The sequence below is a fragment of the Lactuca sativa genome, chromosome 2 (assembly GCF_002870075.4).
Source record: "Lactuca sativa cultivar Salinas chromosome 2, Lsat_Salinas_v11, whole genome shotgun sequence".
NCBI classification, from domain to species: Eukaryota; Viridiplantae; Streptophyta; class Magnoliopsida; order Asterales; family Asteraceae; genus Lactuca; species Lactuca sativa.
The window spans coordinates 228014218-228029835 of record NC_056624.2 but is presented as its reverse complement, the minus strand read 5'-3'; the positions used below and the strand labels follow the sequence as shown (position 1 = coordinate 228029835).

Here is a 15618-nt window from a genome sequence, read left to right as displayed (position 1 = left end):
CGGGCTGCTACAAGTGCGGCAAGCCTGGGCACTTCAGCAAGGATTGCACTGCTCCGGCAGCAGTTATTCAGACATCTGAGTTGCTGTGTTTCCACTGCAACCAGAGGTGCCACAAGAAGGCCAATTGCCCCCAATTGACAGTTTCAGCGCCGGTGAAGGCGCCAGCTCCAACAACCCTGCGGATCACGGATGGCCGGCAGGGCAAGGCAGAGGCTCCAACGGTGAGGAGCCGAGCATTTCAGCTGACTACCGAGGAGGCACGCGCCGTACCCGATGTGGTGACGGGTATGATTCTTTCCCTCTATCTTATTTTTATGATGTTATGTTATTGATATGTGCTCCGTATGTATATGTATGCATTAGGATCGTTCCATGTGAACGACCTTCCAGTTCAGGTGTTGTTCGACTTGGGTGCATCCCGATCATTTGTTTCCCTTGCGCTTAGCAAGAAGTTTCATGAGTCATCGGACGAGTTAGATTGCCCTTTGGAGGTGGAGATTGCTGATGATCGATCGTTGCGAGCATCGATGGTATTTCGAGATTGCGTGCTGCATTTGTTTGAGGAGTGCTACTTGGTAGATTTGGTTCCCATTCCGCTGCGTGGGGACAAGGTGATTATAGGCATGGATTGACTGAGCCCTAATGGGGCAGCGATAGATTGCGCGCAGCAGCTGGTGCGAGTCAGGACCCCAGGTGGGGGAGAGTTAGTGATTCATGGCGAGAGGCCACCTTGCGGACCCACTGTATGTTCAGCAGCGAGGGCTAGGCGCTATCTTCAGCAGGGATGCGCAGGATATGTCGCATATGTGATGGATACCCGGGATGCGGGTAAGGCAACAGTGAGCAAGGTTCCGGTGGTTCGAGATTTTGCAGATGTTTTCCCGGAGGAGCTTCCTGGGATACCTCCGGAACGACAGGTTGAGTTTAGGATTGACCTCGTTCCTGGTGCGGCTCCGATAGCCAAGGCACCGTATCGGTTGGCTCCTCCTGAGATGCAGGAGATGTCTACACAGCTGCAGGAGCTGTTATACAAGGGATTCATTCGACCGAGTAGTTCACCCTGGGGAGCCCCGATTTTGTTCGTGAAGAAGAAGGACGGGTCGCATCGGATGTGTATAGATTACCGGGAGCTGAACAAGGTAACAGTGAAGAACCGTTACCCGCTCCCGAGGATTGATGACCTCTTTGACCAGCTTCAGGGAGCATCTTGGTTCTCCAAGATTGATTTGCGTTCGGGTTATCATCAGATGAGGGTCAGGGAAGAGGATACGCAGAAGACCGCGTTTCGGACGCGCTATGACCACTTTGAGTTTGTGGTGATGCCGTTTGGGCTCACCAATGCTCCTGCCGCCTTCATGGACCTCATGAACCGCGTATGCAGACCGATGCTGGATCAGTCTGTGATAGTCTTTATCGATGACATCTTGGTTTATTCCAAGACTCGGGAGGAACATGAGGAGCATCTGAGAGAGGTGTTGGAGACCCTGAGGAGGGAGAGCTTGTATGCCAAGTTCTCTAAGTGTGAGTTTTGGTTGCGCGAGGTGCAATTTCTCGGACACCTTGTCAACCAGAACGGGATTCTGGTCGATCCGGCCAAGGTTGAGGCCGTGAAGAGATGGGAGGTTCCGAAGTCTCCATCTGAGATTCGGAGTTTCCTGGGATTAGCAGGCTACTATCGGAGATTTTTTCAGGACTTCTCCAAGATAGTCGTACCCCTGACGCGGCTGACGAAGAAAGCTGTAGTCTTTCGGTGGGGACCTGAGCAGCAGGCTGCGTTTGAGACGCTGAGGCAGAGACTGTGCGAGGCGCTGATCTTAGCCCTGCCAGAGGGTGTAGAGGATTTTGTGGTATACTGCGACGCGTCCATTTCTGGGTTGGGCGCAGTACTGATGCAGAGGGGGCATGTCATTGCCTACGCTTCGAGGCAGCTCAAGCCTCACGAGGCGAACTACCCGACGCATGACTTGGAGTTGGGGGCGGTGGTTTTTGCCCTCAAGATTTGGAGGCATTACCTCTACGGGGTTCGATGTACCATCTACACGGACCACAAGAGTTTGAGGTACCTCATGGATCAGTCGAATCTGAACATGAGGCAGCGTCGGTGGTTAGATGTGGTGAAGGATTATGATTGCGAGATCCGGGGAAGGCCAACGTGGTGGCCGGTACGCTTAGCCGCAAGGCGGCACCGATCATGGATATGTGCATGAGGATGACCGTAGTGACTCCCTTGTTGGAGCAGATTCGGGAGGCCCAACAGGAGGCTATCAAGGAGGAACATCGGAAGAGTGAGCGTGTGGTGGGTCAGGTTTCCTCCTTTGATTATGATAGCCGAGGACTATTGACACTACACCGTAGGGTGTGGGTACCGTATCACGGAGGCGTGCGCCAGATTTTGATGGAGAAGGCGCACAAGTCTCGATTCTCTATTCATCCCGGGGCGACGAAGATGTATAGGGATCTTCCTCTAGATTATTGGTGGCCCTGCATGAAGCGGGATGTGGCATGGTACGTTGAGCGCTGCTTGACCTGCAGGAAGGTCAAGGCCGAACATCAGAGACCGCATGACAAGATGCAGTCGTTGGATATTCCACTGTGGAAATGGGAAGATATCACGATGGACTTTATCATGAAACTTCCCAGGACCGCGTGTGGAGTGGATTCGATTTGGGTCATCGTGGATCGATTGACCAAGAGTGCTCACTTTATCCCGATTCAGGAGAGCATATCGGCCGAGAAATTGGCCGACATCTATATCAGGGAGATCGTGGCGTGACACGAGGTGCCAGTTCCAGTTATCTCGGATAGGGATGTGCGTTTTACTTCCAGGTTTTGGAAGAAATTTCATGACGAGTTGGGCACTCGTTTGCATTTTAGCACCGCCTTTCACCCGTAGACGGATGGTCAAAGCGAGCGGACCATCCAGACTTTAGAGGATATGTTGCGGGCATGCGTGTTGGATTTCGGTGGTAGCTGGGATACCTATCTTCCCCTGGCCGAGTTCTCCTACAACAACAGCTACCACGCGAGTATTGACTGTTCCCCATTTGAGATGTTGTACGGTCGGAGGTGCAGGACCCCGATATGCTGGGGTGAGGTTGGCCAGAGAGTCATGGGGAGCACCGAAGTGGTGCTCAAGACGACCGAGAGGATCCAGCAGGTCCGGATCAGGCTTCAGACTGCTCAGAGTCGGCAGAAAAGTTATGCCGACAAGCGTCGATCCGACTTGGAATTCCAAGTCGGGGATATGGTCCTCCTGAAGGTGTCGCCTTGGAAGGGCGTCTTTCGATTCAGGAAGCGAGGCAAGTTAGGTCCGAGGTTCATCGGACCATTCCGAGTCATGGCCCGGGTGGGCAAGGTGGCGTATAGACTGGATCTGCCAGTCGAGCTCAGCCAAATCCACAACACTTTCCATGTTTCCCAGTTGCGGAAGTGCTTAGTGGACGATTCAGCAGTAGTGCCTTTGGAGGATATTCAGGTTGATGACAGCCTGAATTACATTGAGCGCCCAGTCGCAATCCTCGACGGGAAGTTGAAGGATTTGAGGAACAAGAGGGTGGAGCTAGTGAAGGTGCAATGGCAGCACCGCAAGGGTTCGGAATGGACTTGGGAGCCGGTGGATGAGATGATGGAGCATTATCCCGAGCTGGTTCAGGATCGAGCAGCAGACTTCGAGGACGAAGTCTAAAATAAGTGGGGGAGATTTGTAGCACCTGGTTCCTGGTATGTAAATCTTATTGAGTATTTTCCTTCTTTTTAGCCTTAGACTCGGCGAGTCATAGGTCCGACTCGCCGAGTAAGGACGGGACCCGGGACATGTTTAAGTTGGCGACTCGGCGAGTCCATATTCTGGACTCGGCGAGTCACCGCTGTTGGATGAAACCCTAAGTTTCAGGGGTTGCACCCTATTTAAACAATGTTTTGTGCCTCATATCTGCCCCCATTGCGTCCAGAACACTCCCTCTCGAAGCTCTAACTCCTCTTTTGGTAATTTGGGTGATTTTGTTGCATTTCTTTGACGTTTTGGAGAGAAGAAGAAGGTAGATCAAGAGGAGAGGAAGAAGATCCAGAATATTTGTGCCATTTCAGAACTTTTAGAGGTATTGGACTCGAAAACCTCTCTGTCCCTTCATTATTATCTCATTGAGAGCTTGTGATAGCCATTTCAAGGCTTCTTCTAGTCTTGACCTTTGTGTAATGAGCTTATAGTGTTGAGGGACTTCGGATCTAGGCATGTTTGGGCTCTAAGGGCTCGGATCTGTAGCCTTTATGGACCCTTATTGCTTGAAAACCTTGGATCTACCATTTTAAGTACATTTTGAACCCTAAAATCCGTATTGGTGAATATCTACATGTAAAGTTGGAAACTTTACGTGTGATTCGTGTTCTAGGAGTCCAGATCTGTGAATGGCATGGACTGGAATCGAAAAAATCTGTGTATTTAGTGGGTGCATGGCAACGACTCGGCGAGTCGTTCATGTGACTCGGCGAGTCTGTTCGCGAGTCTCCGAGTTTGTCCCCTTTTCGTAGTGTCGAGTGAGCAGTGAGTCACGGGGTGTGACTCAGTGATTCGGAATCTGAACTCATCTATGGAGGAACTCGGCGAGTCAATGCCCTGACTCGGCGAGTTCAAGGCAATCTCCTTAGATCAAGAACAGACTCGGCGAGTCGCAGCATAAGTGTTCTTCGGATGAAGATGGACTCGGCGAGCTGTTCATACAACTCGGCGAGTCTTAGCATAAGTGTTCATCGGATGAAGATGAACTCGAAGAGTTGTTCATACAACTCGGCGAGTAGGATGAAGGACTTGAATATTAGTTTAGAAGGAGAACTCGTCGAGTCGTCGCCTAACTCGACGAGTAGAAACGGGATTCAGGACAATCGTTTGGGTAGGGACTCGGCGAGTTGGAAAGCCAACTCGGCGAGTCGGGTCAACTGAAAGTTGACTCTGACTTTGACTTAGGGCATGATCAGGGGTAAAATGGTCATTTTACCCAAAGGACAGTTAGCAGTGTTTGATTGAGTATGTTGTGGGAATTGCAGCCGGAGGATTTCCGGAGCAGCAGCAGCAGTAGACAGTCAGTTCCCGATCAGATCAGCAGCTACTTCGAGGTGAGTTACCTTCCAGTAGCGGTGGGTCTACGGCCACACTGCCGGCCCACCAGTAGGAGTTGTATGTTAGATGATTGTCTTTGTGATATCATTTAGGTTTGCTACTACCTGATATGTTATATGCTAGCATGATATGTTATATGAGATAGAAGTAGAGATCGGTTGATAGGACCGAAGGGTAGTTCAGACACCCCAGAAATGTCTGACAGTACGTGATGATATGTTTGCATGCTGGCTTGTTATGTTATATGCGATAGAGGTAGTGGGAGGGGACTAGTCCCCGAGGATCGGTTGTTAGGACCGACGGGTAGTCAGCACCCTAGAATGGCTTGACACGGGTAGGATGGCACCCCATAATGGCCGCACGGGTAGTCGGCGACCCAGAATGGTCGTACCGGGTAGTCAGGCACCCCAGAATAGCCTGGCAGTAATTGTGTTATGTGTTTGCATGGTATGGGGTAGGTTGGTGGAACTCACTAAGCTTTATGCTTACGGTTTTCAGTTTTGGTTTCAGGTACCTCCTCAGCTAGGGGAAAGGAGCCGGCGCGGTAGCAACATGTCACACACACACTCTCTCTTGTTTCCGCAGTTACGAGTTTATTCTGGGATTGATACTCTGATATTTGATTGATCGAATGTTGTGGTTTTCAACTTGGTTTTCGATGTGAAATGGTTTAATCAAACAATGTTTTAACTATTGATGCTTTTATGTAATGTTTTATAACGAAATTTTTGGACGTGAAAATTGGGTCGTTATAGTGATTCAACTAAACCATTTTGTGTATGTACATGAGCAACTGGATGCTCAACAACAATCCCTACAGACATACAGTATTCATTAAATGCTTGTGAAGTAAATTCACCAGCATTATTAAGTCTCACTATTTTGATAGTATAATCAGGGAAATGTGCCCTTAATTTAATAATTTGGGCAAGAAATTTTGCAAATGCCATATTACGAGTTGATAATAGGCAAACATGAGACCATTTATTGGATGCATCTATTAAGACCATAAAGTATCTAAATGGTCCAGATGGTGGGTGAATCGGTCCACATATATCACCTTGAATTCTTTCTAAAAATCTAGGTGACTCCCTTTCAACTTTCATTGGAGAATATTTTATAATTAACTTTCCAAGGGAAAAAGATGCACATGGTTTTATGTTGTTGGATTGAGAGAAATTTTGGTCCTTTAATGGATGCCCATTCGTATTTTCAATTATCCTTCACATCAATGTTAATCCTGGGTGGCCCAACCTATCATGCCATAAACTGAATGTCCCAGGATCACAACGTTTTCCTTTGATTACCATATTTGATTGAATCATATGTATATATGTATAATGCAGACCAGAATCAAGTGTTGGTAGTTTTTCAAGCACATGGTTTTTGTTTATAATATACATATATTTCTCACTTCTAATCGTCACAGATTTTGTATCATATCCTTTGAAATATATGTCATTGAAACTTAGTAAGGTTCTATTAGACTTTGGAGAAAATAAGGCATTTTTTATACAAAAAGCTTGTACAATTTGGTAATATAAAATGGGCTTTCCCAGTTCCCTCTATCAAGTCCGCAGGACCTGATATTGTATGTATGACTGTTTTTGTTGGTACTAATTTTGAAAAATATTTCTTTGATTTCAGAATAGTATGCGTACTACCACTATCTGCTATACAAAGATCTCCAACCGTTTCTTGATGTTGTGCTCCAGTTGGACTCATATTAAACTTCACATATGAAAGAAATAAAAAGCGAATAAACATAATCATAATAATTATTATAAAGAAAGTTCATTTATTGTAGGAGATACATTACATGAGAAACAAATAAAGGAAAACAAGTTTATTAGAACAATAATAGAAATTTTTAGTTTATGTCTTCCGTGTCATTGCATAAATCATCAAAAGTTAGCGGAGTGAATTCAACATTATCAACGAGGTTTGCTTCTTTTCCTTTTTCTTTAATGGAATCTTGATTATGTTGACAAAGATGTGCAGGTGTGCGACAGGTCCTTGACCAATGGCCTATGCTACCACATCTATAACATGAATTTGTGATGTCCCAGTATCATGTCTTGCCACTTTGGCCTTATCTTGTGTATGGACATTGTTTCTTTGTGAAGATTGGTAATTATTCCTTTTCTGTCCACGACCACAATTATTACTTTGTCCACGACCAAAGTTATGGTTCTGATTATGGCTTTGGTTTCGATTAAAATAGCCACGGCCTCGTCCTCGGCCACGGCCTCGCCCTCGTCCACGTGTATTGTTTCGATGACCATCAGTATTTGTAGCATTTGCTTCAGGAAGTGCTACCGATCCTGTTGGACGAGATTCATGGTTTTTCATCAAGAGCTCGTTGTTTTGCTCTGCAACAAGCAGGCATGTATTTAGTTTAGAATATCTTGTGAACTTTTGCATCCGATATTGTTGCATCAAGGTAATGTTTGTTGCATGATATGTGGAGTAAGTTTTCTCCAACATATCTTCATCAGTAACTTCTTGTCCACAATATTTGAGTTGTGAACATATTCTGAACAAAGCTGAGTTGTATTCATTTACTTTCTTGAAGTCTTGAAACCTCAGTGTTCTCCATTCATCTCTAGCATTTGGAAGTATAACTTCCTTTTGATGATCAAATATTTCTTTCAAAAGATTCCAGAGAATACTTGGATCAGTAACATCAAGATATTCAAATCTTAACATTTCATCAATATGCTTACGAAGAAAAACTTGTGCTTTTGCTTTGTCTTGTGCCAAACAATTATTAAATTCATCTATAGCATTTGAGATTCCCATGAACTCAAGATGCATTTTTACATCTATCATCCATGGCACATAGTTTTTCCCACTAACTTCAAGTGCTGCAAATTCGAGCTTTGCAATGTTGGACATATTGTAACTATAAATTTTAACCAAAATAAAAACAAAAATTAAAATCCATTTATTTCAATAAATATTACACAAAAAAGAAGCGGTAAAGCTAGCATTGCATACAAACCTAAAGGTAGATGAAATTCCATATTATCTTCGATGTTAATAATTGGGATGAAAAGTAACATGACTATTATAGTCATGATTATCACAAACGGGTGAATCATCCTGAAGCTTGATTTCTTGAAATTGACTTGTTTGATAGAAGAGAGAAATATTTATTGTGGGTAAATAAACAGGGTAAATATGTTTATTTATACTAAAAAAAAATATAGTCGTTGTTTTTGCTGTTTATAACCGTTGCATATATATATATATATATATATATATATATATATATATATATATATATATATATATATATATATATATATATATATATATATCCGTTGTGTATATTTATAAATCATTTAATAAGATTTATAACTAATACATAACTTTACTTGGTATAATTTTATTAATTAGAAATATAAATAAATATTATTAAATAAAATTATGAATAATATCTAAAATATGAATAAACATTGACATGTATAAATAAACGTTGGTATATATAAATAAAAATTAGTTGCATAATTTAAATGCTAGTATACATAAATAAAAGTTAGTTGCATAATGTAAATGTTAGTATGCATAAAAAATTAGAATACATAAAGAAATGTTAGTATAAGAAATAAAAATCGTTAGTAGTCCATAATGTTCATAATGTATAAGTTTTATTAATTGATTATTATTATTATTATTTTAATATGATGAAGGTTTTTATAATTAATAATGTTTTTACTAAGTAATACATATCTTGATTAAGATAGATGTGATTTACACTTCTAAATAACATTGGTTTAAGCTTTCGTGCTGATAACATGTTATAAATTCAACGTGATTAAGATAATTTAAAACAAACTAAAACAACATACGTAAAGAAACTTGATGGAGAAGAAGATTTAGAAAAGATATCAGATATTTTATCTTTGTGAAATTGTTGCTTCTTATTCTTCCAAAAGCATGTTACATATATACAATAAAAACTACCTATCATATGTCATGTAAATAGTATGATATGACATCTTTCACCAATTATTGGTGTCATTCACAATAATTTACAACAAAATATATAAATATATATGAAAAACACGTACAGTAATGAGATTTTACCAGGAAAGGAGAGTGTGGCGATCATAAATTAATGCAGGTAAAATTAACAACTTAAACAAATCGAGTACATTAAATATCATTTAAGCAAGTTTTAGATATGAGTTAAATAAGGTCTTGTCGACTCCTAAGTAATTTTATATCTATTATTTTATTTGAAATATTAACTTTATTATAGTAAATAATTTAATTATGAAGTATTAAAATTTGCTATCACAATAATAATGAATTATCCTCTCTAATAAATCAAAATCTTTTTGTCAAATGTCCTCTTCTCCTTTATTTGGACACATGACATTTTCTAAAATTTTTGAATCTTCTATTTTCCACTTGTCATTATTGTATTTTTCATTTTATTAAATTAATATTTCACATTTAATATGTAAGGTATTATATATGTAAGCTATTTATTAGAAATAGTTTATATATGTAATGTATTCAATATATTAAAACCTCACTAATTCTAATAATTTAAATTTTTTCACATTTTTCTTATAAATTCAAACTTCTCAAATTGTTAAATTTTCATATATATATATATATATATATATATATATATATATATATATATATATATATATATATATATATATATATATATATATATATATATATATATATATATATATATTAAATAAACTCATTTAATACATGGGTCTCACATCCAGTTACTTAATAAAGCAACACATTTGCTCCACTTCGTCAGGTTTGTTTTTATAACTAAAGTCTTTTAACTTCACCGATTCATCCTGTTTAATACATTTCCATAATCGTCATAACCACCACCTTCACAACCACCTCATTTGTTGGATTTTGTTTCCGAAACACAACCTTCACAACCACCTCATTTGTTGGATTTTGTTTCCGAAACACAACCTTCACAACCACCACCTCAACCAAAAAAGAAAAAAAAACGGTCGCTCCACTACCCAAGAAAGGGTACCATGGACAAAAGAGGAATAAGAAGAGCTAACAGAGGGGTGGGTTTCGGCTTCCCAAGACCCAATTGAAGGAGAAAATCAAACTTTCAATTATTTTTGATAGAAAGTTCGAGGCATATTTTATTCGTTAACGGGAAGTGAAAGTTGAAATCACGATCAAATTAGCTCTAAGTGGCGCTATATTTGACTAAAATGCACCAAATTTTGAGGAATTTACAAAAACATTCAAAACATACGCAAAAGTGGGTCAAACAATTTCGATGTCTTCAAGGTGGCCTTGGATCAATTTGAAACAATGATGTCAGCCCGCAAAGCTTTTTCGTATGTGGCACAGTGGCTAAAACTTAAAGACGCTCCAAAATGGAAAGAGCGAACAGAAGGAACTTCACAAACTTCTTTTGATTCAAAGCGTTCAAGAAACCCAGATGCAACTTTCCAACAATCGGACGAGCGAACACACATCAACATCAATGATGATCCGCTCGATCTTGAAGACAAACAACCTCTCCATCGGCCGTTTGAAAGAAATAAAGCAAAAAAAGCTGGTTCGTCGGCTTCGGGTTCTAGTGTTATTGATCATTTTGGAGAGAAATTTGATCGATATTTTCACATTTAAGAAACCAAGGTGGAGATGTTGATTCGGGTGGAGCAAAAATGATAGAAGCGTAAACGTCATTCCTAAAAGCGCAAACGAAGCTTCAAACAAAAATACGATATGGAGATTTTGAAGATGAAAGCGGATGATCTCGAAGACGAATATTTGGAGATTTTTTTCGCGGTGAAAGAGTCGGTTCGATCCCGATGTAGGAATAGGGGGTAGTTTTTTTAGTTACGTTTTGTATTTTTAAGTGTTTTATTTTTATTGTTATTTTTTATTTTAATTAATGTAATGAGGTGTTTAATTTATTGAAAAACTAGTTTTAAAAAAATTACATGTTAATTTATGTATTTTTAAATTAAATTTTATTAAAAAAAAGGTGAAGTGATGTGTTTAGTGGTAGGTATCAAATTGTTAGTTGTAGGGAGTGTGGTGATGATGTGACACAAACCATTATAGTTGTTAATGATGTATATAACGAATGACCTAATATATGATTTGGCTTACTGTTTTTTGCTAGGGATGTTAACAAAGGCAAATGGAACGAGGAGTGCATTTCCCGTCCCCACCCCCGAAATTCTCCCATTCTCTGCCCCCGCTCCCGCCCCCGAAACCTCTAGCCTCCCCACATCTCCCTCGCCCCCGCCCCGCTCCGGCCTCCGAATGATTTTCGGTTGTATTATTTATATATTTATTTATTTTTGCAAAAAAAAATTGTTATTTGGGCCAACAATTAATATTATTTATAGCAAAATTTTACATGTTAAAAACAAAAATATTACGACATCTAACAACTTAGAAACATATTTTTTGTTGAATTTTAGGAACTCAAAATAATGCAATAGTTTATTATATTTATATAATTAAGGGCATCTCCAACCCACCCCAAACTTCATTTCTTCCCCTAATTCTTCTATCATTCTTCTCCAATCCTACCTCATTTTCACCTCCATTTTTGGAAATATGAATAGTATTCCCCATATATGGGGAATAATATTCGTATCTCCAAAAATGAAGGTGAAGTTTGGTTGTCAATTTTAGTGTCTCTCATTTTTATTTTATACATTTCTAGTTTATTTTATCTAATAATTATAATTTAAATGTAATTTTTAATATTTATAATATCATGTTATATATTAATTTATATTAATTAATCATAAATATATGGTTTAATTAGTAGAGAGGTGTATTTTACAATATATATATATATATATATATATATATATATATATATATATATATATATATATATAAGTTATAAAAATGGAATATTCTAGGAATATATTTTTTGGGGTAAAAAATGGGATAGAAAATGGAATAAGGTTGGAGATGAAACACTATTTACTCTATTTAATGAGAGAAAAAATAAAAATTGGTTGGAGATGGTCTAATATTAATAAATATATATAATTTATCATAAGGGCCCATGGGGTTTCATAATGGGACAGCCTATCCCCGAAATTAAAACGGAGTGTTAACCTTGCCCCGTCCCCGCCTTATCATCGATCTTTTTAACAAATACCCCCATACGAAACGAGTCTGCAACGGAAACGGAGCCATGACACTTTTTGACATCCTTATTTTTTACTAAGATTCTGAAATTAAATTATGGAAGGCATTAAGGCAATTAGTCTTAAATTAAATCTTAAACATACATTATAGTGGTCTTTGGTACCCATCTACACCACTCGAGCTTCATCATTATTTATTCGCTTTTCATTAAAGAGGAGCCATGCCATAATTACTTTAATTTAATTTTAAGAAACATATTTACGATATTGTTAAAAGGCATATTACCTTAAAAAAAAACAAAACAAAAAAAAAAACTTAAATCATTCCCATAAACGGGATTCAAAGATAGCACACTTTAGATGTAAACAAATCTAACAAAATAATAGATAATATATACTGCAAACAATGTAACAAGGTCCATTATTGTCATCATCTACTTGTAGCAAATCTATATAAATTGTACACATTTTACATTTATAGCATCACCCACCATAACCACTTAACTCAAAATTCATCATATCACTTCTCTTGGATACGTCTTGTATATCTATCAACTAATTTCTACCATCCGCATTGCCCATCATCATGATAATCCCAATTCCCAAAACAAATTCTTCACAATCATTTTTATATATAATTTAAAAAAAAATAGAATGTCTAAATAAATAATGCAAAAAAATAATTACCATTTGAATCCCTCTCTTTCTTGATCTTTGATTCTATTCAGAACTCCCTCCACAGCCAAATCAAAAGCATCTTTCATGCCCTTAAGACCTTGATGAGGTTTTGCATACACAATTCTTGGAATATATTGTATAACCTTTTCCCTCATTTTCCTCACTTCATCTTTCCCAAAGCTCTCAAGAACACCTTTTATGGATTTCCCATTTAAAACATCATTCTTATCGATATAAACCGAATAGCTTTCGGGTTGACCCGGCAAGAACCATTCGTATTGTGAGTAAGCGGTTCTGTTCCAGAAGAAAACCGGGATTGAACCGGCGATCATGCAATCAAAAATTGACCGCCGGGTGAAGCTGTCGCCTCTGGGTTGAAGACAAAAGTCCGACCCGAGGAAAGATTCAAGTATCAACGACGTACCGTTGGAGCATTTTGACCCGCCACAATCCACGACCCGACAAGAACCCGAGGAGTTGTAACACTGGTTTAGCAAGAGTCCTCGGAAATCATTCTTGATGAGGCCACGTGTCGCGCCGGCAAAGCAGAAAAGGGTGGTACGGGTACGTGTACGAACGAACTCCTGCCACGTTTCGACATCTGACGGCGAGGTGGGGTGGAATCCGGTGGGGTATGGAACACCGACGTCGAAATAGTCCCACGAGTTCCGTTCGATGAGGAGGCGCGTGATGTTTCGCATCCCAGGTAAATAGATGCATCGGGAACCCCAGTCATCGTCTTTAGACCGGCGGAAATCCCATGTGATACGACCCATCGTAATGAAGTGATCCCAACCGTTGGATTTTTTCCAATAAGGTTGATCATGAACCCATTTCAGCATCGTATGGCAATGAAGGTCACGATCCTCCGCCGTGTAATTATTCGTCCATAGATATTTTCCGACGGCAAGGCCGGCGTACAAAGGAATGTAGTACGCCGTAGCAGATTCTGGGTCTAGCGTCCTACACCGGTAGTTCAACATCCGATTATGATAAATAATCTCAGATGCAAATTGATCCGTCCAATACCACGCTCCGGTGAGACTCTCCGGTATCACTCCGGCTAGCTTTGTTGCAGGGCGTCCAAGACCATCATTAGAGTACGTATCGCAACGAGAACCCCAGGGATTCAATTCATGACAATTTTCTAACAATTCTGTGTTAAAAAAATGCGGCAGGTTATAGACGAAGACCTTACCGGACGGGCATTCGGTATCGCCGCCGTCCACGGCGGTGATGGCGGCCACTTCAGGAAGGTGTTGGGGGATGATAACGGCCGTGGATATGTGGTAATTGCGAGCGATTAAGAGAAGGATGATCTGGAGGAAGAGGACAAAGAAGATAAGCCATGTGCGAGGGAGATAAGGTTTAAGTGAACCGAAGGAACTTTTCCGATCTAGTTCTGGGTTTTGGGGTTTATGCGGGGAAGGAGGCGTATCGAAAAGAGGAAGCATGAGGGTGATGAATTTAGGTGCTTTCCGGCGGAATAAAGCCGGGATATATGGTGGGTTTTCAATGATTTCGGTTGTTCGTTGGTTTTACGCCGATACAAAAGGGTGTTATGGTGGCAGCTTGATGGAGAATGAGAAGCTTGTAATTATTTGTTGAGAAGATATATAGGGTATACTTTCTTTTATCAGGACTCAAGTACCATTCCATTTTTGACATAATTACATAAATTAACCTCCAGCTTCTGTAAATGACAAAAACACAACGCTTTTGAAATGGGTTTTTGATAGAAATAGTATTTAATATTGATACAACTAAGATATTAATTACTTATTTTTATGTTTTGTTGGTTTGTTTTGCTAAATCTAGTTTCCAACATCTTGCAATAGATACTCATTTAAATCCATAAATTTGTAACTTTTTGTTCTATGGTTTCAGTTTATCTTTTAATAATATATTGTAATAAATTATGAAGAAACCGTCACTAATTAAGAATATCGAGGATTTTAATTTTAAACCCATACAAAATAAATAAAAAATTGAAAATGCTGTTGTTCTTAAAACATCATAAAAAAATAAAGAAAAAAAAAACTTTAAACAAAGTTATTACAAAAATATTTTTCAAATCATTAAATATGACACATAAAACTTCAAAAGAAAACAATGATGAACACCATACCAATAGGACACAACAACACGCAATAACAACCAAAAAGCCAAAAAAAGAACATGAAAGAAATCCACTTAAAATATCGAAATCAAGGATATGTTTGGTTATGATTACGAATTTTTTGTTTTTTAAAACCCCTGAATTGAAGAAATTGTTAGGAAAAACGAACTTACACTTTTATTAAAAAAAATACACATGAAAGAAATATACTCTTTTAAAAAAAATATTCGTTTTCAGTAAACTTTCATATTAACCCAAAAAAATACTCTATTTGGAAATACAAACTTAAAATTTTATTTTAGAATTAAAAAAAAAAAACAAAGCAAAATATATAAAACACAACTATTTACATGTTACATTTTGTTTATATGCAAAGCAAATCTTATATTTTCAGTAACCTTTCATATTAACCCAAATATTCATTTTTTTTTTAAATTACGGGTTATTTTGTGATATGACATTTATATTTTTTGTTTTTAGGTTAACATAAAAACAAAAATAAATAATGTTGCTCTTGCCTAAGTAAAATGTGAGAAATTAATCATTTACTCAAAAAAAAAAGTGACATC

At 38.9% G+C, this 15618-nt stretch overlaps 2 protein-coding genes across 2 annotated transcripts; both read right to left on the bottom strand.

The window, feature by feature from the left end:
* Positions 1-7141: 7141 nt before the first annotated feature.
* On the bottom strand, positions 7142-8011 carry LOC111903295 (uncharacterized). Its single transcript, XM_023899071.1, has one exon. The coding sequence runs from the start codon at positions 8009-8011 to the stop codon at positions 7142-7144; it is 870 nt and encodes a 289-aa protein (XP_023754839.1).
* A 4614-nt stretch (positions 8012-12625) lies between these two features.
* On the bottom strand, positions 12626-14558 carry LOC111903254 (xyloglucan galactosyltransferase XLT2). The gene has a single exon (XM_023899037.3). The coding sequence runs from the start codon at positions 14382-14384 to the stop codon at positions 12936-12938; it is 1449 nt and encodes a 482-aa protein (XP_023754805.1). The 5' UTR covers positions 14385-14558; the 3' UTR covers positions 12626-12935.
* Positions 14559-15618: the final 1060 nt, after the last annotated feature.